This window comes from Rhinatrema bivittatum, unplaced genomic scaffold (assembly GCF_901001135.1).
Source record: "Rhinatrema bivittatum unplaced genomic scaffold, aRhiBiv1.1, whole genome shotgun sequence".
NCBI classification, from domain to species: domain Eukaryota; kingdom Metazoa; phylum Chordata; class Amphibia; order Gymnophiona; family Rhinatrematidae; genus Rhinatrema; species Rhinatrema bivittatum.
In genome coordinates, this window is record NW_021820694.1 from 192,501 (window position 1) to 214,977 (window position 22,477).

A 22,477-nucleotide genomic window follows, 5' to 3' on the forward strand; every position below is an offset into this window, starting at 1 on the left:
CGAAATAGAGCATGACTTTATACATACAGAAACTTGTACATTACCCTCGCTTGGAGATATGGCCCAAATAAAAAATATAATAATAATAATAATAATAATAATAAAAAAAGAAAAATAATATTAAAGACTACCATCACTCTGTAGTTACCACATCATGAAAAAAATCTAAATTCTGTACTTTAAAAAACAAAGAAAAAAGAAAAGTAACAATGAGGGCATGTTTAATGTACAACTTCTATATACATCACGGCCCATAGGCGGTAGAAAAAAATATTTAAAAAAGAATTCAACAATTTGTGAAGAACTGTCATTGCGGAAGGTGTACCAACAGATGTGGATATGACAGTAACGGTAAGGAAGCAATTTATATTATTGTCGGGTATTTTAATCTGCTTTGTGTGGTTTTGTTTTTTGCTCCTAGACTGCTGTAGCCATTCCCTGTGAAGAAATCAATATCCTTTCATATTTTACTATAAATATACCTCCTTGATCCCCTTACAATTACATCACTAGAAGGTGTATTGCACAAAGCTTTGGGTGATGAGTTACAGGTTTCTCAGAAAAGAAAAATGAATGAAGAAAACAAACTAAGATACAAGAACTGGTATTAATTTTCACCTTTTCTTTTCAAAATGATGATCTTTTTCTATTAATGTTTGCTGCAACCTTTTTTTTAAGTCACTAACTAGTTTGATTCCCCAAATAACAGACCAAAAAGACATGGGAAATTAATATTGCAAAGGAAAATCTATGGAAAAAGAGAATGACCTTTGAATGTAGTAGACAACACCTTTGGTAAAAAATAAAATCCCCCAAAAATGAATGTACTCATACACAGACAGCATTAATTTCAGTAAATATTTCAATTTATACTTTTTTAATATTCCCAATTGGTAAATAGTGAATGGGGTAGAGGAGCAAAGATTATTTTGATTTCCTTCTTCTTCTGATCTTAGATAAACAAGAACAAAACACAGCCAGTTATATGTGACCCTCTAATCTCCACTCACACATGCTTGGCTTCACACTTATGTCATAACTGGCCAATTTGAAAGAGTACATCGCAGATGACACTGGCAACCAAAGAGTTCAGGACAGCAGATATTGAGATATCCAGTAAGCGGCCTTCATGTAAAAGAAACTCTGAATGGTTTTCTTCTACCTTGGCCATTGCTAGCAAAGCTTTGGCTGCCCTGCACATCATGTCTACGCTAGGAGGCTCCAGAGGTGGAGGTTGCACGTGCATGAGGTTATGCTGGCTTTGCTGGTATTGGGCCATAGTTACGCCATCTTCTAGGAAGCTTATCAGATTTCCAATGCTTCCTTTCTGTACAGCAATGGCCCTTGCCACTAATGTGTCCCCTTGGGCAAGATTTGATAAGAGTGCCATAGACATTTCTCGGCAGACTGGATTTTTACGGTCCCCAACGTACCTAACTAAAGTAGCATAGAGTTTCTCCTGACGACTGAATGGGGGAGTAGCCAAGATAAGGTCCACATTATTGTCCTGGATACTAAGTTTACATAAGGTCTCCAGCACCAGTCTCTGAGGTGACAGGACTGAATTGAGCCCCACAGTTGGGAAAGGATCCTGTGCCTCTGCAGATGGGCATACCACCCAATGTAGCAAGCCATCCAAAATTGGCAAACAAATGCTTTCTGTGTAAGCAGACAAGTCTAGCTGCCCAGAAATGTTGGCTAATGTGACCAAAGAATTCTCCCTCAAGACGTCGAGGCAGTCCCACCACCACTCATTCTTGCTGCAGGCCACCCCTTTGTCCTCTTCTTCCTCCTTTTCATATGTCTGTGCTGCTCGCTTTCTTTCTGGATGCTCATGATGAAGAAGAATCAACTTTCCCAGAATCAGCACCAGGCCAGGATGCTTGGACATCTCAGCATCATTGCCAGGCACAAAAGACAAGCTACGAACGATATTTGACACACAAATGCAACGCTTGGCTAGTGAGTCCTGCCAATGGGCTACGGTGCATAGAGGAATTTCATCTCTGTTTGTTGGTTCATCCTCCAGCAGTTTAATATTCCTTTGATTTTTGGCTTGATGGATTCTGAAGGGAAATTTGCTGCTCTCTGTCTGTGAACAAGAGTTGTTAGAGTCTTCAGGCAGTGCTCCAGGCCGAGCTGAGAGAACATCGTCAATAGTTGCTATTATACTTTTTTCTGGAAGCTCCTCCAGTTCAACGGGTCCATTTCCATCCCATTCTCTCTTCTTTTTGCTTAAGGAATTCAAGGAGGGTAGTACTCTCCTACAAAAAGGGATCTCTATCTTGCTTTCAAAGTGAGTTTGAATGTGCTCGGTTGTATCACCCCCACCAAGCTGCCAGTGGAGAAGTCCACTGTTGAATTCTTGGACACGCCCCAACTTGTCAGATCGATCTACAACAAACAGGTTATTCTTCTTGACAATCTTGATTGGCAGTTTATCAAACTTACTGGCTTGTTTTGGCCTCTCAATAGGATCTACGTTGGCATCAGGAGTGTCAAAATCTGAACTCTTTTCCCCTTCACTGGTCTGCTCATTTTCATATTCATTGTCTTCCTCTTCGTCATCTTCCTCTTCATAATCAATAGTTTCTTCCTCCTCTGCCAAAGATGAGCTGTCATCATTCTTTTCTGTATTTTGATCAAGTGCTTTCTGACCCGGATCTCCTACTTCATATTCCTTCAGTATTCCAAAAATGTCTATGAGACATTTTCTAAAATATTCTACTAACAGTTCAAGAAATCCAGATAACTATCAAAAAGAAAAAAAAAAAAAGAAAATCAGCATTATCATAGCATTGATTCATTTTAAACTGCTTGAAATGAATATTTCAACTAAGGACAGCAATACGACAATATGATCACATTTGCAATAAGAAAACATGGAAACATAACCCTAGATTCATCATTCTTCAATATTTATAGCAGAATGATGTGTTGTGAAAAAAAAGGGGGCGGGGGGACGATAGTGGGCTGCCGGCCACATTGTGGTGGTGCGGTTTCACCCGCCATGGTGCGGCCACACCGCACACTATCGCCCCCATAGCGCCACGGGAAAAGGTGCAGTTATTTCCTGCGGTGCTGCCGGCGATAATATGTAAATCATCACCCACAGGGCTGCCAGGAGATAACTCCGCCCAAACCCCGCCCACACTCCTCCCCCTTCACCTAATTTTAATACCGCCGCTGCAATACTGACACATCACACAATAAAGAATGACTAATAATTTGTTGTTAGTCATTATAATAAAGGGCACTTTCTAATGATAATTATTCAGTCACCCAAATTAAGAGTTGAACAAAAAGAAAACTGATCTAACACTAAGTCAAGGTCACATATAACAGATAAAATCCTCCAAGCACATTTTTAAATAGAATTTGTTTCTATTTTCCCTTTTCTGTGTTAACCACAGGAAAAGACCAAATTGATAGCACTGAAGTAGTGTTTGGGTATAGGCATGTACAACAATTCAAAAAGTTTTCCAGTACTCTTTAAGGGTGAGTTAAATACGTATTCCATGTTCTTCTCCTCCATTCCCCCACAATAATTATTTTGACAGAGAAAGTGGGTGTTAGGAGTATAGAATGACTGCATATCCCCAAACCCACACTGGTGCAGCTCTCACTCTCCTCCATTTCTCAGCCCATCTGCTCTGCTTCTCCAGTATTCCCCTCCCTCCAGACTTCTTACTCTCCTCCTCCTCTCTCTCCCCTACCCCACCCAGTCCTCCTACTACCAGCTCTTAATGCTGCAGCCCTCTCATTCTCATCCTTCTCTCTCCTATTCCACTACCTTACCAGCCAAGAAAGTCCACTCGCCCCAGGTGAATGAATTTCAAAGCCCTGGACATAGAAGCAGAAAATCCTCACTTAACCAACATGAGAGGGGATAATTATTTCTACAATAATGTATTTAAACAGTTTCATTTAAAACTTCTGCACAACCAAATGTTCTAGGATCAAATCCCCAGTTAGAATGAATGAACTTTAATCTTTCTATATGCTGTGATGTGTTCCTACCTGAGAGAGGTTGAAAGTAGCAACAGTGCTGTCATCGTAAAGAAGAATATTAATAGTGTCCAGAGCCCAAGTGCTTTCAGCTAAAAGACCAGATTTTAGAGACATCATCACTCGCCAGGCCTCAGGCGTCACTGGAAAATGGGGGAAAAGAATGGGGGGAGAAAAACCCCAACATTAAGTGTAAATGTCATCTTCCCTGCAGCTATGGAATAATCAACTTTCAAATGATATCTTGTAGGACGTTTTGGCAGGGGTAAAGTTGGAATGCTGGTTGTGTCAAAGTTCCACCAAAATGCACAAGACGGGATGAATTGTTTTGCAGGTCAGTGTAAAAAATTGTATTTTTGTTTTTTAAAAAACAAAACAATGAACTCTCTCCACAGTGAGTCTATCAGCAAGCAGGAAGTACATTTATGATATTTTATTTCTTTTTTTCCCCAAGGCTTTGTGTCTACATTTTTCAACGGATCCTTAAGATAAGGATCACATCCCTCGCCGTGTAAAACCTAACGACATAAGAAATGACATTCTGGACAGACCAAAGGTCCATTAAGCCCAGAATTCTGCTCCAACAATGGCCAATCCAGGTCACAAGCACCTAGTAGGATCCCAAAGAATAGGTTTAATCCTTTTTGCTCATAACCAAGATAAGCAGTGGCCTCCCTAAGTCTACATTGCTCATAGTGGGTTATGGACTCTTTCTCCAGGAACTTGTCCAAATCCTTTTTAAACCCACTTCCTGCTTTCACCACGTCCTCTGGCACTAAATTACATAGTTTGTGTGCCAAATGAAAACATACTTTCTCCGATTTGTTTTAAAAGTGCTAGCTATGAGCTTCATGGAGTGTCCCCTAGTCTTAATACTACTGGAAAGGGTTCCCCATTTACCCGTCCATCCCATTCCTGATTTTGTAGGCCTCCATCACAACTCCTTGCAGCTCTTTCTTCTCCAGGCTGCAGAGTTCTTTCCTGCTCAGCCTTTTTTCATAGGGAGCTGTTCCATCCCCTCTATCATTCTGGTGGTCCTTCTTTGCACATTTTCTAATTCTACTATATCTTTTTTGAGATGGGGGCGACCAGAAGTGCGCACAATACTCGCACCATGGACTGTTACAGAGGCATTTTGATCCATTTTATTTTCCATTCCTTTCCTTATAATACTTTACACTCTATTTGTTTTTTTAACCACGGCTGCACACTGCCCCAAGGATTTCGGAGTACTGTCCACCACGACTGAAAGATCCTTTTCCTGGATCATGATGCCTAATATGTAACCCTGCCCTGTGTAACTATAGTTTGCATTATTCTTCTCTATACGCAGTGCTTTGCATTTGTGCACATTAATTTTCATTTGACATTTAAACATCCAATCCCCAAGGATTTTGCAATTACTCACAATCGCTTTGTAATTTCACTTCCTTGAATAATTTTCTGTCATCTGCAAATTTGATAACCTAACTTTTCTGGGCTATTTATAAATATATTTAAAGCCACGGATCCCAGTACAGATCCCTGGGGCACTCTGTTTACCTTTCTCCATTGAGGGAAATAATCATTTGGTCCTACTCTCTGTTTCCTATCCTATGAATCTCATTTCCTGATGAGCCTATCGTGACTGACTTTGTCAAACAGCTTTTGAAAATCCACGAACACTATATCAACTGACTTACTTTTCTCCAGGTTTATTAACCCATTTCTACAAATTCTAACATATTTGTAATGCAAGCTTCCCTCTGCTAATTAACTGAACTACGTGCAACGGGACCCCTTACTCACTATCTCCTCCTCCGCTACCGCTCAATACGGACTCTCGCCATGCGGTGAGCAACCTTAAAGTGTTTTATACTCTGTGCCTCACCCCTATTTAATATTTTGTACCCTTTTGTCTCTAACTGTAACCCGCTGATATCCAGACTGCTGAAACTTGCTGACCTACTCTACTACCAGATCACCCTCCTCATCCCCCTGCACCTCCCCTCCCACTTCACCACTAAGGTGCCAACTACGCCTACCTATTCCTACCTGACTACTAAGGCATTAACATGGCTGCTTACCCAATCCCTCGCATCCATCGCCCTCACTCCAGACTACCTCCCCCCCCCCCCCCCCCCTCCTTCCCCGCCATCCATCCCCTCGCCGCAAATCCCTTATCCCCATCCTCACCTCACCCCTGACTCAGTTCCTCGGTCTCACCACACTCTCCATTATACTTATGAATGCACAATCCTTATCGAAAAAGACACTAATCCTCAATGACATACTTGCAGACTGCACTCCAGACATTTGTGCAGTCACCGAAACATGGCTCAAAGAATCAGATACTGTCCTCATAAACCAACTCCCATCCTCCCTCTATGACATCTTCCCCATCCACCGACCTAAAAAAAGAGGAGGAGGACTCCTCCTAGCAGCCAAGAAACAACTTAACCTTAAACCCATCAGCATAGCAGCCCCGCCTAAACTTGAAATAGGTCTCTTTAATGCAGCTACCCTGCAAATATGTATAGTATATGCCCCCCCTACCGTCCTTGAGTCCAACCCCTCCCCCCTAATTGAATTTTTTATAGAATGGATAAAAACAGATACACCTTCCATCATCCTTGGAGATTTTAATCTCCACGTTGACTCACTCCCCCCCACTGCATCATGCGAAACTTTCATTCAATCGCTCCTTGCCATAGGCTTCCGACAAATTATAGCATCTCCAACTCATAAAGCTGGTCATACGTTGGACCTAATGTTTATTAACTCCAGCTTCCAGACCACCAACTCATCCACCTGCACCCCGGTGCCCTGGTCCGACCACTACCTCATTGAAAGCCGACTCGCCATGAAGAAACCCCTCCCAACTAACCATCCTGCTCACACCACCATCATATCCAGAAAAACCTGCCCCAGCGACAAATTAACAGACGCACTAGCCTCTTCCCTACCAAGACTTATCTGCTCAGACCCAGACACAGCCTTAACATCCTGGCATAGCCTCACAGAAGACATTGCCAACAAACTATGCCCAATCACAGAACGTATCTTAAATACTGCAGCGAAACCCTCTAAGCCATGGTACACCCAAGAGCTAAAAACCCTAAAATGCAATCTCAGACAAAAAGAGGGAAAATGGCGCAAGGACCCAACCCCGCAACTTTCCTCCAGCTACAAAACAGCCCTACACTCATATAGACTGTCTACCCTTAAACATAAGCGAGACTTCTATGGTAAAAAAATCCACGGCTATAACTTCAACCCCAAAGTTCTTTTCTCCTATGTCGCTAGCCTTACCACACCGATCCCTCCTACCATTCCAGATTCCGAGGCTACGGCTAAATGTGAAGAACTCGCCAACTACTTCCAAAGCAAAATCGCCAACCTGCTCTCCAGATTTTCCCCCACCAACCCCACCAACCCCCCTCCCCCCACTAACCCACTTTCAATCCCCTCCCCATCCCAACCTTCAATGGCCACAATTGACCTCACCTCCTCTAAAGAAATTACAGGCCTCCTGCGAAAACTTAAGCCAGCCTCTCACCCCAGCGACACCATCCCCACCAAAGCCCTTATAGCCATCCCCAACAGCATATCCAGCACCCTAGCAGATATTATCAACTGCTCCATCACCCATGGGATAGTCCCAGATTCCCTCAAACACGCTGTTGTCAAACCCCTCCTCAAGAAACCCTCCCTAGACCCAAAAGACCCTTCCAACTTCCGCCCCATTTCCAACCTTCCTTTTATCTCCAAACATGGAAAAGGTGGTCAATTCACAACTCATGGACTACCTAGAAAACCATGATATCCTCCATGTTTCCCAATTTGGATTCAGGAAACATTTTAATACCGAATCCTTACTGCTCTCCCTTACTGACTATCTTCTCAGAGGACTGGGACAAGGTCACAGTTACCTCCTCGCCCTTCTCGATATCTCAGTGGCCTTTGACACCATCAGCCACCACCACCTCCTGACACGGCTAGAAAGCATCGGCATCTCAGGAATAGCTCTAGCCTGGTTCAAATCCTACCTCTCTAACAGAAAGTTCTCTGTTAAAATCGGAAACAACCTATCTGCCTCATACCCCCTACAACAAGGAGTCCCACAAGGCTCATCACTTTCATCTACCCTCTTCAATATTTACCTCATCCCTCTCTGCCATCTCCTCTCCGACCTTAAACTCAAATTCTATCTCTATGCTGATGATGTACAGATCATCATTCCCATTCACAACTCTATATCTGACGCCCTGGAGCACTGGGAAAAGTGCCTTGCAGCTATCAACACACTCCTCACCAACCTTCAGCTTGCACTCAACACGAACAAAACGGAACTCCTCCACATCTCCTCGCATCCCCCCGACCTCCTGCCTAACGATCCTAAACTCAACCTCCTCACAGCCCAACCTTCTGTTAGGGACCTCGGAGTACTTCTTGATCCCAATCTTAGTATGAAACCTCACATCAATTCCATCCTAAAAACTGGCTTCTTCAAACTCAATGTACTAAAGAAACTCAGACCCCTGCTCTACACCCATGACCTCCGTACAGTGATTCAAGCCACTCTCACCTCCAAACTAGATTACTGTAATGCTCTCCTCTTAGGGCTCCCACTGTCTTCGATAAAACCCCTTCAACTACTGCAAAATGCTACAGCAAGACTCATTACCAACGCACGCAAACACGACCATATTACCCCCATCCTCAAGGACTTACATTGGCTCCCCATCCTGTTCCGTATACATTACAAAACCTTGACCATAATACACGTCCATCCACTCCCACAATTCCAACTGGCTCGACCTCCCTTTCACTGCCCCCCAGTCCACCCGAGCCACCAGATCTACCAACAAAGGCACCCTACATGTCCAATCCCTGAAAATGGCTCATCTCTCCTCTACCCGCGACCGTGCTATCTCTATTGCCGGTCCGGCTCTATGGAACTCTCTACCTGACCACATGCGCATTGAACCGTGTGCAATTAAATTCAAAAAGAAACTAAAAACACTTCTGTTCAACCATGCTTACCCAGAATAACTCTTCCATCTCCCCGTAGTCCCCCCCCTCCAGGGGACTGCCCTCTCCTTATATTAAGGAGACTACCATTGTAAATTATAAATTGTATTCTCTGGTTATGACTTTCTTGTTTTATCTATCCTTCCTACTGCCTATTTATTTTACCCCCCCGCCCAGTTACATTCTCCTTGTTGAAATGTATTTTCCAAGCTTTAAGTTATTATGTGAACCGGTATGATGTACCCACTAATGCCGGTATATAAAAGTTTCTAAATAAAATAAATAAAAATTAATCAATGTCTATCCATATGGCCAGTAGTTTTGTTCATCAGAATAGTTTTTACCATTTTGCCCAGTACCAATGTCAATTTCACTAATCTGTAGTTTCCCAGATCATCCCTGGAGCCTTTTTTTTTTTTTTAAACGGGTGTTATGTTGGCTATCCTTCTGTCCTCAGGTACTGTAGTGGATTGAATTAGAAGTTAGAGATTACTAGTAATAAGTCTGCAATTTGATTTTGTAATTCTTTCAGAAGTCTGAGCATATTTTGTTACTACATTTTCCTGGATCACTATGACTTGCTTCAGCATCTGTGAATCATCACCCTCAAAGAATATGTCCAGCATAGGTCATCTCCCTGATACCCTAAGTGCTGCCATGCTGGTTCAAACAAGGTCCATTAAGCCCAATATTCTCTCTCTGATAATGGTCAGTCCGGGTCACTCTCCACTCTCAGTAAAGAATTCATTTAGGGATCGATTTTAAAAGGAGCAAGCGCGCTCACATGGACGCACCAATTTTATAACGTGTGCGCCAGTGATGCAATCGGGCCTCCCCCAGCTCCAAACCAGTCCGCTGGCCTCCGTCCCGCCCCGTCCAGATCCTGGCCTGCCCCTTTTCCCCAGGCTGGCACTTGTGTGCATAGCGAGGATTACATACGTGTGTGCATAGCAAGGATTACATACGTGGCTGGGCCAGTTTTAAACTGCGCGCGGTGTGCGCAAGGCCCAGCCGTGCGCATGAACCCTGCTTTTTCTGCACGTGGGCCTTTGAAAATCCACCCTTTAATTTTTCTGCTGGCGTCACCATCCCTTTTCCTCCTCAGTCATCTTGCAGTCCAACTCACAGCTTTCTTGCTACCAGAGGTGTGCGGTGACATTTATAGTAGGGGATTCAGTTTCGCCGCCTCAGGCCCTCTCCCCCCTGCCAAATGTTCATCAGTTTTGCTCCCTCTATCCCCTCTCCCAAACAAACAAGATACTTGGAACCCATCCTTTCATATTTTTATGCCTTCCTTGTTCTATGTAACGCTCCTAAGCGAATTTTGTTGTGATTATGTAAACCGGTGTGATTTGTGTTCGTACAGGAACTTGGGTATAGAAAAATTAAAAAATAATAAAATAATAATAATAATAAGGTAACAGGCATTTTGTAACATGCGCAGGGTATAGGCTTAGGGGTGGATTTTAAAAGGGTTATGCGCGAAACCCTTTTAAGCCCGCTCTTGTGTGTGCCGAGCCTATTTTGCATAGGCCCGGCGACGCGCACAAGCCCCGGGACGCACGTATGTCCCAGGGCTTGAAAAAAGGGGCGGGGAGTGGGCAGGGCGGGGGCGGGACAGAGGCCTCTGGCACAGCAGCCGTGCTGGCGGATATTGCGTAGGCACTCGGCGGGCGCGTGCAACCTACGCCTGCCCAGAGGCAGGCGTAAATAAGAAAACAAAGGTAGGGGGGATTTAGATGGGGGGGTATTTAGGTAGGGCAGGGGATGGGTTAGATAGGGGAAGGTGCGGGGGGCGGAAAGAAAGTTCCCTTCGAGGCCGCTCTGATTTCGGAGCAGCCTTGGAGGGAATGGGGAAAGCCATCGGGGCTCCCCTAGGGCTCGGCGTGCGCAAGCTGCACAAGTGTGCACCCCCTTGCGCGCGCCGACCCCGGATTTTATAACATACGCGCGGCTGCGCACACATGTTATAAAATTGGGCGTAGATTTGTGCGCGCTGGGTTGCGCGCACAAATCTACGCCCGCGCATAGCTACTAAAATCTGGCCCTTAAGGCTGGAAATATTAAAAGGCCTGTGCGGATAAAACCCGGGACTTACGTGCATGGCCGGGCCTTGTGCGTGCTGCGCGAATTTTCAAATGGGCCTGGCCACGCATGTAAACCCCAGTATGTGCACAAGTGCCAGGCCTCTTCAAAGGGGCGGGCCATGTGGGCGGAGTCTGGGCGGGGAGGGGCAGGGTGGGGGGTGGGCCAGGACAGTGCCATTGTACGCTGTCCCAATAACTTGCATGCCGGCCAGCGGCCGGCGCACGCAACTTACTTCAGCTTCAGCCCTGAAGTAAGTTGAAAAACGAAAAAAAAAAAGGGTAGATAGGTAGGGTTTAGGAGTTGGGAGGAGAGGGGAAGAGGGAGAGAGTTTAGGTAGGGAAGTTCCCTCCCAGCCAACTCATTAATTGGAGCGGACTGGGAGGGAACAGAGGAAGGCCTGATTGCGTCACCGCACGTAATTTGCAAAAGTTCACCCCCCTTGTGCGCGCGGATTGTAAATTGTGGCACAAATGTGCACGCGGCCACCCGATTTTATAACATGCGTGCACATGTTATAAAGTTTGCACATCCATGTGCGTGCTGGGAACCGCGCACTCATGGACATGCACGTGCATCTTACCCCATAGCCTTCAGAAATCCATGAATAAACAATTACAATAGAGTAAACCTTCCATACCAAAACTGTACTAACTGCTGGCACTCAAACAGTAACAACTCTACCTATAAAAAGGCAACACTGCAAATTTGTTAGAACAAACTAAAAAAAAATAGTAAGTACACAACTTGAATGAAATTGAAAGAACAAAAAGGTGTGAAAAGTAATATCATACATCCAAAGTTCATAGAATTACTAAAATAAACTTTATCATAAATGTTTTATGTGCACAAACTTTGTTCCCCTGCCTCTTGCTTCGCAAAGAGCTACAATCAGTATCAGGATATGGCACACTAATTAACAGTAATCTACCAGTTCTCTCACTTTTATGACATGTTTTAGCCTATACACGTCATCTATGATGTCATCTACAGCACCGGGTAGGGCAGAGCTTTCCAAAGTGTGTGTCGCGACACTTTGGTGTGTCGCCTGAGGTGTGCCGGTGTATCGCGCAAGCCCGGTGCATGTGACACACCGGCAAGTGGGAGCCAATGCAGCCGCCGGTGGAGCTCATCCCACTGGCGGCTGAGCAGTAAAGAATCGCTGTGCTGTGTGCCGCGGACACACAGCAGGAAGATCGGCAAGGCCGTGGTGGAGCTCACCTCACCACGGCCCGAAGAAGAAAAAGGTCACGTCGAGACGTGCAGGTGCTCCTCCTCCTTCCTGCCCATGCGGCCCCGGAAGAAAAATGTTGCCGGAGCCGCACGGGCAGAAAGGGGGAAGAGCGTCAGCCGCGTCCAGAAGAGGAGCAGCAGCGTTGTTGCAGCGGGGAGAGAAGAGGAGGAGGCCCGGTAGCAGGGTCGTCGCCGCGATCGCCCGAGAAGATCAGGGCCGCTGCAGAGCCCATACTGCAGCGACCGGTGAAGAGGAGGCCCAGAAGTAAGAGAGCGGCTGAGGGCCCGTAGAGTGCGTGTGTGAGGTGAGTTGAGCGATTGTGTGCGTGTGTGAGGTGAGTTGAGCGATTGTGTGCGTCTGTGAGCTGAGTTGAGAGATTGTGTGCGTGAATGAGGTGAGTTGAGCGATTGTGTGCGTCTGTGAGCTGAGTTGAGAGATTGTGTGCGTCTGTGAGCTGAGTTGAGAGATTGTGTGTGTATGAGGTGAGTTGAGAGATTGTGTGTGGGAGTGAGGACCTGAATGTTTGCAGAGACAGCATGTGAGAGAGCCTGTGTGTGTGTGTGTGTGTGTGTGAGAGAGACAGCATGTGACAGTGAGAGCCTGTGTGTATGAATGATTGTATGAGAGAGAGCATGTGACAGTGAGAGTCTGTGCTTGAGCAAGACAGCATGTGGGAGTGAGAGAGAGCCTGGGTGTGTGAGAGTCAGACAGCATGTGCAAGAGAGAGACCGTGTATGAATGATTGTATGAGAGAGAGCATGTGACAGTGAGAGCCTGTGCTTGAGCAAGACAACATGTGGGTGTGAGAGAGAGCCTGGGTGTGTGAGAGTCAGACAGCATGTGCAAGAGAGAGACTGTATGAATGATTGTATGAGAGAGAGCCTGTGAGTGTGTGAGAGAGAGAAAGTATGTGAGAATGAGAACCTGACTGAATGTTTGAGGGAAGAAGATAGATGGAGAGAAAAGAAATAGAAAAAAAGACAATATGAAAGGAATTGGCAAAAAAATAAGAAAGGGGAGGTGGAACAAAAAAGCCTGTGACCAACGGATTAGAAAACTAAGATCAGACAGCAAAGGTAAAAAAAAAGAAATAAATTACTTTTTACTGATTGGCACATGTAATCTTTGGTAATGTGCAAGAGTAGCACTTTCTCTATGGCGGATCTCACAATGTACGAGATCAACACGGAGGAAGTGGAAACCCACGGGTCCTGCACAGAGGAGGCAGCAGAATGGGCTTCAGTGCCAATAGCAGCAATCAGCGCCTCCCCAATAGCCATGCGGCAGCAGTGACAGTGGCAGCAGAGGAATGAGAGAGGCTCCGAGGTTGCTGGCAAAAGAAAGAGAGGGGGTTTGCCTTTAGTGTGTGCCTGCCTGAGGGTCCATCAAGCCCAGCATCCTGTTTTCAACAGTGGCCAATCCAGGCTATAAGAACCTGGCAAGTACCCAAAAAGTAAGTCTATTCCATGTTACCGTTGCTAGTAATAGCAGTGGCTATTTTCTAAGTCAACTTAATTAATAGCAGGTAATGGACTCCTCCTCCAAGAACTTATCCAATCCTTTTCTAAACACAGCTATACTAACTGCACTAACCACATCCTCTGGCAACAAATTCCAGAGTTTAATTGTGCGTTGAGTGAAGAAGAACTTTCTCCGATTAGTTTTAAATGTGCCCCATGCTAACTTCATGGAGTGCCCCCTAGTCTTTCTATTATCCGAAAGAGTAAATAACCGATTCACATCTACCCGTTCTAGACCTCTCATGATTTTAAACACCTCTATCATATCCCCCCTCAGCCGTCTCTTCTCCAAGCTGAAAAGTCCTAACCTCTTTAGTCTTTCCTCATAGGGGAGTTGTTCCATTCCCCTTATCATTTTGGTCGCCCTTCTCTGTACCTTCTCCATCGCAATTATATCTTTTTTGAGATGCGGCGACCAGAATTGTACACAGTATTCAAGGTGCGGTCTCACCATGGAGCGATACAGAGGCATTATGACATTTTCCGTTTTATTCCCCATTCCTTTTCTAATAATTCCCAACATTCTGTTTGCTTTTTTGACTGCCGCAGCACACTGAACCGATGATTTCAATGTGTTATCCACTATGACACCTTGGTCTACCTAGCTTTCCTATACGTTCTACATACCCCCTCCCTCCTGCGCATTTACATCCCAACCTAAGATTGGGACACATATCATGTAATTATGCTTGCTATTGTATATTTAAATTTGCTACTGTGTAGTTAAGTTTGCCTTCTTCGTCATGCCTGTTGCTCTCCTTTTCCGTGCATCTCCTCTTGCACCTCCCAGTTATTCATGACCCTGTTTTTTGTAACTGCTCTTTTCCTACTTCGTTATCCCCTGTTACATGTAAACCGGCATGATATCTCTGATGATGGTCGGTCAAGAAAAACAGTAAATAAATAAATATACAATTGAGAACTGGTGCAAAACTGTTAATTAGTGCTTGCAGCCCATTGTGTGGCAAGAGGCAGGGTAAGAAGGTTGTGCAATTTAAAAAAAATTTGATACCAGTTTCTTTTAGTAATCTATAAACTTTGGGTGCATGATATTACTTTTCACACCTGTTTCTTTTTTCTTTTTTAAAATTCTAATACCAGTTTCTTTTAGTAATCTATAAACTTTGGATGCATGATATTACTTTTCACACCTGTTTCTTTTTTCTTTTTTTAAATTCTGATACCAGTTTCTTTTAGTAATCTATAAACTTTGGGTGCATGATATTACTTTTCACACCTGTTTCTTTTTTCTTTTTTAAAATTCTAATACCAGTTTCTTTTAGTAATCTATAAACTTTGGATGCATGATATTACTTTTCACACCTGTTTCTTTTTTCTTTTTTTAAATTCTGATACCAGTTTCTTTTAGTAATCTATAAACTTTGGGTGCATGATATTACTTTTCACACCTGTTTCTTTTTTCTTTTTTTAAATTCTGATACCAGTTTCTTTTAGTAATCTATAAACTTTGGGTGCATGATATTACTTTTCACACCTGTTTCTTTTTTCTTTTTTTAATTCTGATACCAGTTTCTTTTAGTAATCTATAAACTTTGGGTGCATGATATTACTTTTCACACCTGTTTCTTTTTTCTTTTTTTAAATTCTGATACCAGTTTATTTTAGTAATCTATAAACTTTGGGTGCATGATATTACTTTTCAAACCTGTTTATTTTTTCTTTTTTTTTTTTTAAACTGAAAATATTACATCAGGCCCTAAAATACCAATACACCACCTATTAGGTAAACAGAACAAGCCAGGCTACCTTAAAATATCTGCAAAATAAATACCTGTACCTAAAAATATTGTACAAAAGCTTTTAAAACTATGTAGGTCTCTTCTTCAGATATCAGATCAGAGACATTGCATCTAAAGATGGGTCCTATATTGTCTCAATTGCTCATGTACAATATTTTGAGATAATACTTACACAGTCCAATAAAATCTATCACAGCCTGCCAAAAATACAGTTTAACCCAAGAGACAAGTCTGCCATATCAAAAGAACACTGACTCCCAGGACTCAAACATCTACCACTCTACACAGGAAAGAGTAGCACTACAAATATTACATCAATAAAATATTTAAAAACAGCAGACATATCAAATAACATCCAACAATTAAAACTAATAGGGATAAAAAAAATCCTCTGCTCTCCATACCTAGGAACTTTAGATTTCCAGTAACCCTGAGATTGTCCTGGATTAGTTAGGGGGTGGAGGGGAGAGAGCGCACAAATTTATCCTCTTTCTCTTTCCCATACACACACTCTAACACATAAACACACACAGGCACTCTCTCATAATCAGTGACTCTTTCTTCACACACATAGGTACAAAGGCATGCTCTCATACTTAGTGGCTCTCTCTCTCTCTTACACACAGACACCCTCACAGGCACTCTCACATTCAGTGGTTCTTTCTCTCTCACACATACATACTCATGCACTCTTTCACATTCAGTGGCTCTCTGCACACAAACTCACACTAAGTGGCTCTCTCCCCTCACACCCACATACTCAAGCACTCTCTAACACTCAGTGGCCTGCTCCCTCACACACACATACACTTACTCATACAGGCTCAGGGTCTCCTGCTCTCTTATGTGCCTTTTTCCAATGTTGCTGGGCCATGCTGCAGAGATATGGGCTCTGCAGCAGCCTGCCAGGTCTAGTCTTCAAACATCAATGAGATGGGCTCCGCTGGTGGCCGCTGCTGAGTCACGGGTTCAGCCGTGTTGAGTCTCCTTCAGCCGTGGCAGGATGGGCTCCACTGCAACCTGCTGGATCACAGGTTCATTTTGTAGCATGGACTGTAGCAGGAACTGTGCCATTGCAACTTCATCTCCTGATACCACGGGGCCAATCCACCTTGCACACCCACGAAAACCCAGACCACCTGGAAGAGGTCTTGGAGGGGGCCCTTTGAAGGGGGGTACTGTTGCATCCAGTCACAGACGGCTGCAATTGCTCTGCCTTACCTCTTTTCTTCCCTTTTCCTCCTCCTTGGGCAAGATGGCTGCCTCCAGTGCTGAGTGCCGAAACCCTCAGCATCTCCAACTCAGCATGGGCGTCCCATTACGCCATGCTCCTTCCCGTGGTCTCCTAGGGCACGTGCGCGCACAGCCTACGCTCAAATACACATCATGGCGGGAACCTCGGGGGCATCCCCACCGCATGACGTCGATACCTCCGGGTATTTAAAGCCTCCACTACGCTACCATCATTGAGTTAGCAAGGACTTTGGTTTAAGCTACTCTGACCACTCTAAGCTGCTTGCTTAGATGCCTCGCTACCCTCCGGGAATCTTGCTCCTTACGAAGCTCTAGGCACCTGCTCCTTGGGAGTCTCTCGCTTCCAACCACCCGTCAGGGTTTCTACTAACTAGACAACCGCTCCTCAGGGGTCTCTCTCTCTCTTTCTATTTATTTCAGGATCTTCTAGACTATCGGGTACTCGCTCCTCAAGGGCCTACCAGTCTGTGTATCCTGCACCACGGATCTTCGGTCCCACCACCATCATTTCCAGGAAGACGCTGCACTACGCTCCTGTGAGTACCTCTACGATCCAGTGCTCCAACTCCACCCACCAGGCTCGGCCTTGCCCGCACTACGGGTTTCTAGCTATCTTGAATATCTGGGTGAGACTTCTACATCTGAGACTGTGAACGTATTGGCACCTTGCGGACCAGTGCCTTTCCTTCCTGCCCATCTATCTACAGTAGTACAATAAAGCTTTCCACCTACAAGTGTTTGCTCTCCACTGTGACTAAGGGTCCACATAATGCCACAACACAACAGATTGCTAACTCCATGGACTCGGCTCAGCTCGTGGCCCTGCAGGCCATTGCTGGCCTAGCCCTGCGGATCATGGAACAACAAAAGTCTTTAGAGAGCCGAGCTACTGCCTTCTATCAGTTACATGCTCAACTGAATTCTTCAGCAACTCCTGTTAAAGAATTGCTGTCTCCGTTGGTAACCATCAAGACCACTGTATCCTAACTGCTTTACGGGTGAAGCCAAAATGTGTAGAGGGTTTGTTAATCAATGCAGCATGCATTTTTCATTACAGCCTACCCTCTTTCCCATTGAAGCTTCCAAGACCACCTACATCCTATCATTTCTAGCAGGATGAGCCTTGGCTTGGGCTTCACCGTTATGGGAACGTGAAGATCTTATCCTGAATGACCTACCAGGATTTGTAAAACTCAAGTCTGTCTTTGATGACCCGGCTTGCCAGACTGTCGCTGGATCTGCTTTGCTCAATCTCCAGCAAGGTAACAAGCCACTTACAGACTTTGCAATCGAATTCAAGACCTTAGCATCCAAACTGCATTGGGACACTGGATGTCTATGTGCCATATTTATGGAGGGTCTCAACTCTCGCTTAAAAGATGAATTAGTGGCTCGTGATTTTCCTGATACCCTTGAGTCCCTGATGGATCTAGCTGGGAGAATTGACCACCGCTTTCGCGACCGAACTCAAGAGGCTAAGAGTCCACGAAAGTCTACGCTGGGGGTTAACCGTCCTAAACCTAAGCCTATTGCCTCCAGTTTACCGTCTGCGCCCTTAGAAGAGCCTATGCAACTAGGCCAAAGCCATTTAACTTCCAAGGAGAGACGTTTTCGCAAATGCATGGGGTTATGCATGTATTGTGGCCAAACGGGCCACGCAGTCTAAACCTGTCTCATTTGTCCGGGAAACTGATGGGCCTAGGATCTGCAGGAGGACTTCTCCTGGGCCTTACCTCTCCTACTCCTCCATTATTGCTACCAGTGTCTCTATTCTGCGGGGGCCTTGAATTTCAGACTCTCGCTCTTATTGACTCCAATGCAGGAGGTAATTTTATTTATTTATTTATTTATTTATTTAATATTTTTATTAAGTTTAAACACATTATAATCAAGAAAACACTTCTTGTTTGAAACAAGATACAAAATAGACAATATCTAAGGAATTTAACTATAGTAGCATACACTATTCAATCAAAGTCCACAATCAGAGATCTAAGTTTTTATACCTCAGGAAATTCTTTGCCTAAACAAAAATTTTTTTTTAAAGGAAAATAGAAACTATACACTGTTGATATATATCATCACTAACAAACCTTTATGTCATTCAATTCCCTAATCAATAGGAGAGGAACTTCCAGGTATTGGATTTTTCCCAACCAAAAAGGCTGTAAGCTGATTTGGGTGGAAAAATACATAGGATAATCCTTGATACTTAACTAAACACTTACAGGGAAATTTCAACAAGAACATCGCACCAATTCCCAGAACTCTTGATCTTAAATTTAGAAAATGCTTTCTTCTCTTTTGAGTAGTCTTAGAGAGATCAGGAAATACATTTACCTTATAACCCAAAAACAGCTCAGATCTATGTCTAAAGAACATTTTTAATGACCATTCTTTGTCTGCTTCCATTAGAAAAGATACTACCAAAGTAGCAGGTATAATTTGATCTTTCTGGGATGTTTCTAAAAACTCAGTTAAATTTAATTGTAACGGAACAGCAGAAATTATCCACTTTTCCCCCTTCTTCTATGCTAGATTTACTAATTGGTATATAGTATATCCTAGATGTTACTGGTAAGGCCTGTTCTGGTACCTTAAGAATATCTGGCATGTATTTTTTCCACATCTCTTTAGGTGATATCAATTGGCTTTTTGGGAAATTGATAAATCGTAAATTTTTCCCTCTCAAAGTATTTTCTATAATCTCTAATTTATTAGTTAGAGTTTGATTTTCTTTTATTATTGCATTCTGTACTAATTTATTTCTCTCTATTTCAACCTTTAATTTGGCAATATTCTCCTTATCCAATTTCATTTCTTTTTCAACTCCCATAAGTCTTGTATCCATTTTCTCCATGTATGTATATACTGGCGACATCTGATTATAAATATTGTCATTTAAAGACTGGATAGCGTCCCATATTGAATCAAGAGAAATAGCTGTTGGTTTAATCAAGTCGGCTCTTTTCAATTGTGGAAAAACATATTTTACCTCAGAGTTCCCCCCTATTTTAGGTTTCCTGACATTACCCTCAGATTCCGATGGTGTTATTGAAGGACTAAGCAAATCCATGGATGGTATATTTCCCTGTTCAGGTAGACTTTGGCCCACACCGACCACCTCCGAATCAGGGGTTTGAATTTGCGGCCTTCTCTCTGCTGGATTATCTGGGGGCGTTCGTTCTATCGGGGATAGCGTGGTACAAAGTTCTGGAGAGGGGCCAGGTAAATCTTTCTCCTTACCCTCACTCAGCGAACAATTCCCGATATCAGCGCTCCTCGGCACACATGAGCGTCCATCGGGCCTAGCATAGTAGCAACAGTTTCCGGATGGGCCTCTTTCTCTTTGGCCCTCCATTTTCTAACAGAATGAGGCATTGAAACAATAATGCTAAGCCTTCAGATTTTACTCATGTTTCGCCGGAGTTTCATATAACCTTAGATCTCTCTGAGTGGAGAATCCTGGAGAGGAGATTCCCTTACTGTTGTAATTCGAGAAGAAACTAAAGGAAAAATAAAGTTATATTTTCTTTTCTCTTTTTCAAAGCCGCGCGCGCCCCTTCGGCACGCGCGGCTTAGGCAGCCCGCCGCAGAGAGGGGTTGGTTTTGAGGCCTCTGAGCCGGCCCCTGTAGATGACGTCAGAAACCGGAAACAATCAGCACCAGCTGCTCGGCGCCCCGTCGAGGGCCAACTCCAACTACCCTCCGGTTTGGCAGGTAACAATTCGGGCAGCTTCAAGGAAATCCACTCTCCCTTCTCCTCCTCCAGGGAAAGTAACTGAGGGGCTGGTTTTGAGGCCTCTGAGCCGGCCCCTGTAGATGACGTCAGAAACCGGAAACAATCAGCACCAGCTGCTCGGCGCCCCATCGAGGGCCAACTCCAACTACCCTCCGGTTTGGCAGGTAACAACTCGGGCAGCTTCGAGGAAATCCACTCTCCCTTCTCTTCCTCCAGGGAAAGTAACTGAGGGGCTGGTTTTGAGGCCTCTGAGCTGGCCCCTGTAGATGACGTCAGAAACCGGAAACAATCAGCACCAGCTGCTCGGCGCCCCGTCGAGGGCCAACTCCAACTACCCTCCGGTTTGGCAGGTAACAACTCGGGCAGCTTCGAGGAAATCCACTCTCCCTTCTCCTCCTCCAGGGAAAGTAACTGAGGGGCTGGTTTTGAGGCCTCTGAGCCGGCCCCTGTAGATGACGTCAGAAACCGGAAACAATCAGCACCAGCTGCTCGGCGCCCCGTCGAGGGCCAACTCCAACTACCCTCCGGTTTGGCAGGTAACAACTCGAGCAGCTTCGAGGAAATCCACTCTCCCTTCTCCTCCTCCAGGGAAAGTAACTGAGGGGCTGGTTTTGAGGCTGAGCCGGCCCCTGTAGGTGACGTCAGAAACCGGAAACAATCAGCACCAGCTGCTCGGCGCCCCGTCGAGGGCCAACTCCAACTACCCTCTGGTTTGGCAGGTAACAACTCGGGCAGCTTTGAGGAAATCCACTCTCCCTTCTCCTCCTCCAAGGTAATTTTATTTTGAAGCGCTTAGTTGAACATCTACGGATTCCTACCACACCAATAGCTAAGCCTCTGCTATTGTCCTCTATCCATGGAGAACCACTTCCTGGCGAAGTTTCATTGACTACCCAGGCCATTGGCCTGTGCACTGGAGCTTTACACTCTGAATCCATCTCATTTCTAGTATTGGAAAAGGCCATGCATCCGGTGGTATTGGGACTGCCTTGGCTTCAAGATCATATGCTACAATTTAATTGGGCCACGTTGGAACTGTCCCGGTGCCTCGTGGAGGTTTCACCGTTCATTTGCATGCCCACTACATCATCATTACCTGGCTTACCTCATCAATACGCCTCTTTCCAGGATGTTTTCTCAAAACAAGCAGCTGATGTACTTCCACCGCACAGAGCATTTGACTGCGCCTTAAATCTGAAGCCTAATTCAGAACCTCCAAAAGGAAGAGTTTATCCTCTTTCAGTAGTTGGAGACTAAAGCTATGTCCACCTACATACAAGAGAACCTACAAAAGGGATTCATCAGACCTTCCAAATCTCCTGCTGGTGCAGGCTTCTTTTTTGAAGGGTAGAAAGATGGCACCTTACACCCCTGCATCGATTATAGGGGTCTGAATGAGATTACCATCAAGGACAGGTACCCCCTGCCCTTAATTTCGGAACTGTTCGACAGGCTCCAAGGAGTCAAGATATTCTCCAAATTAGACCTTAAAGGAGCTTACAACTTGGTGCGTATTCGTGAAGGAGACGAATGAAAGACTGCTTTTAACACCTGCGATGGACACTTCGAATATCTCGTCATGCCCTTCGGTTTTGCACCTGCAGTTTTTCAAAATATGATGAATGACATCTTACAGGACTTACTTTATCAAAGTGTAGTAGTATATCTTGATGATATATTGATCTTCTCTCAAGATCTGCAAACTCATCAGGAGGATGTTAAGAAAGTCTTAAGATGACAAGATGGCAGCACAGTAGGAGCGTTGGAAGCCTCACGCTCCTGATTTGATTTCCTAAAAAGATCTTTTTTCGACCTATGCCGGCCAAAAGAAAAGGGAAAGTAAGGGTCTTTCCTTCAGAGC

General features: G+C 44.5%; 1 protein-coding gene across 1 annotated transcript in view; it reads right to left on the minus strand.

Annotated features, from left to right (window-relative positions):
• The window catches only part of LOC115081957 (AT-rich interactive domain-containing protein 1B-like), a 131,181-nt gene that overhangs the window by 313 nt on the left and 108,391 nt on the right, over positions 1–22,477 (minus strand). The window contains exons 10-11 of the mRNA XM_029586197.1: positions 4,021–4,153; positions 1–2,752 (exon numbers count right to left, since the gene is read on the minus strand). The exon at positions 1–2,752 is cut by the window's left edge and continues 313 nt beyond it. Coding sequence (XP_029442057.1) covers positions 1,034–2,752; positions 4,021–4,153 — 1,852 coding nt within the window. The 3' untranslated portion in view covers positions 1–1,033. The remainder of the gene's footprint in view (positions 2,753–4,020; positions 4,154–22,477) is intronic.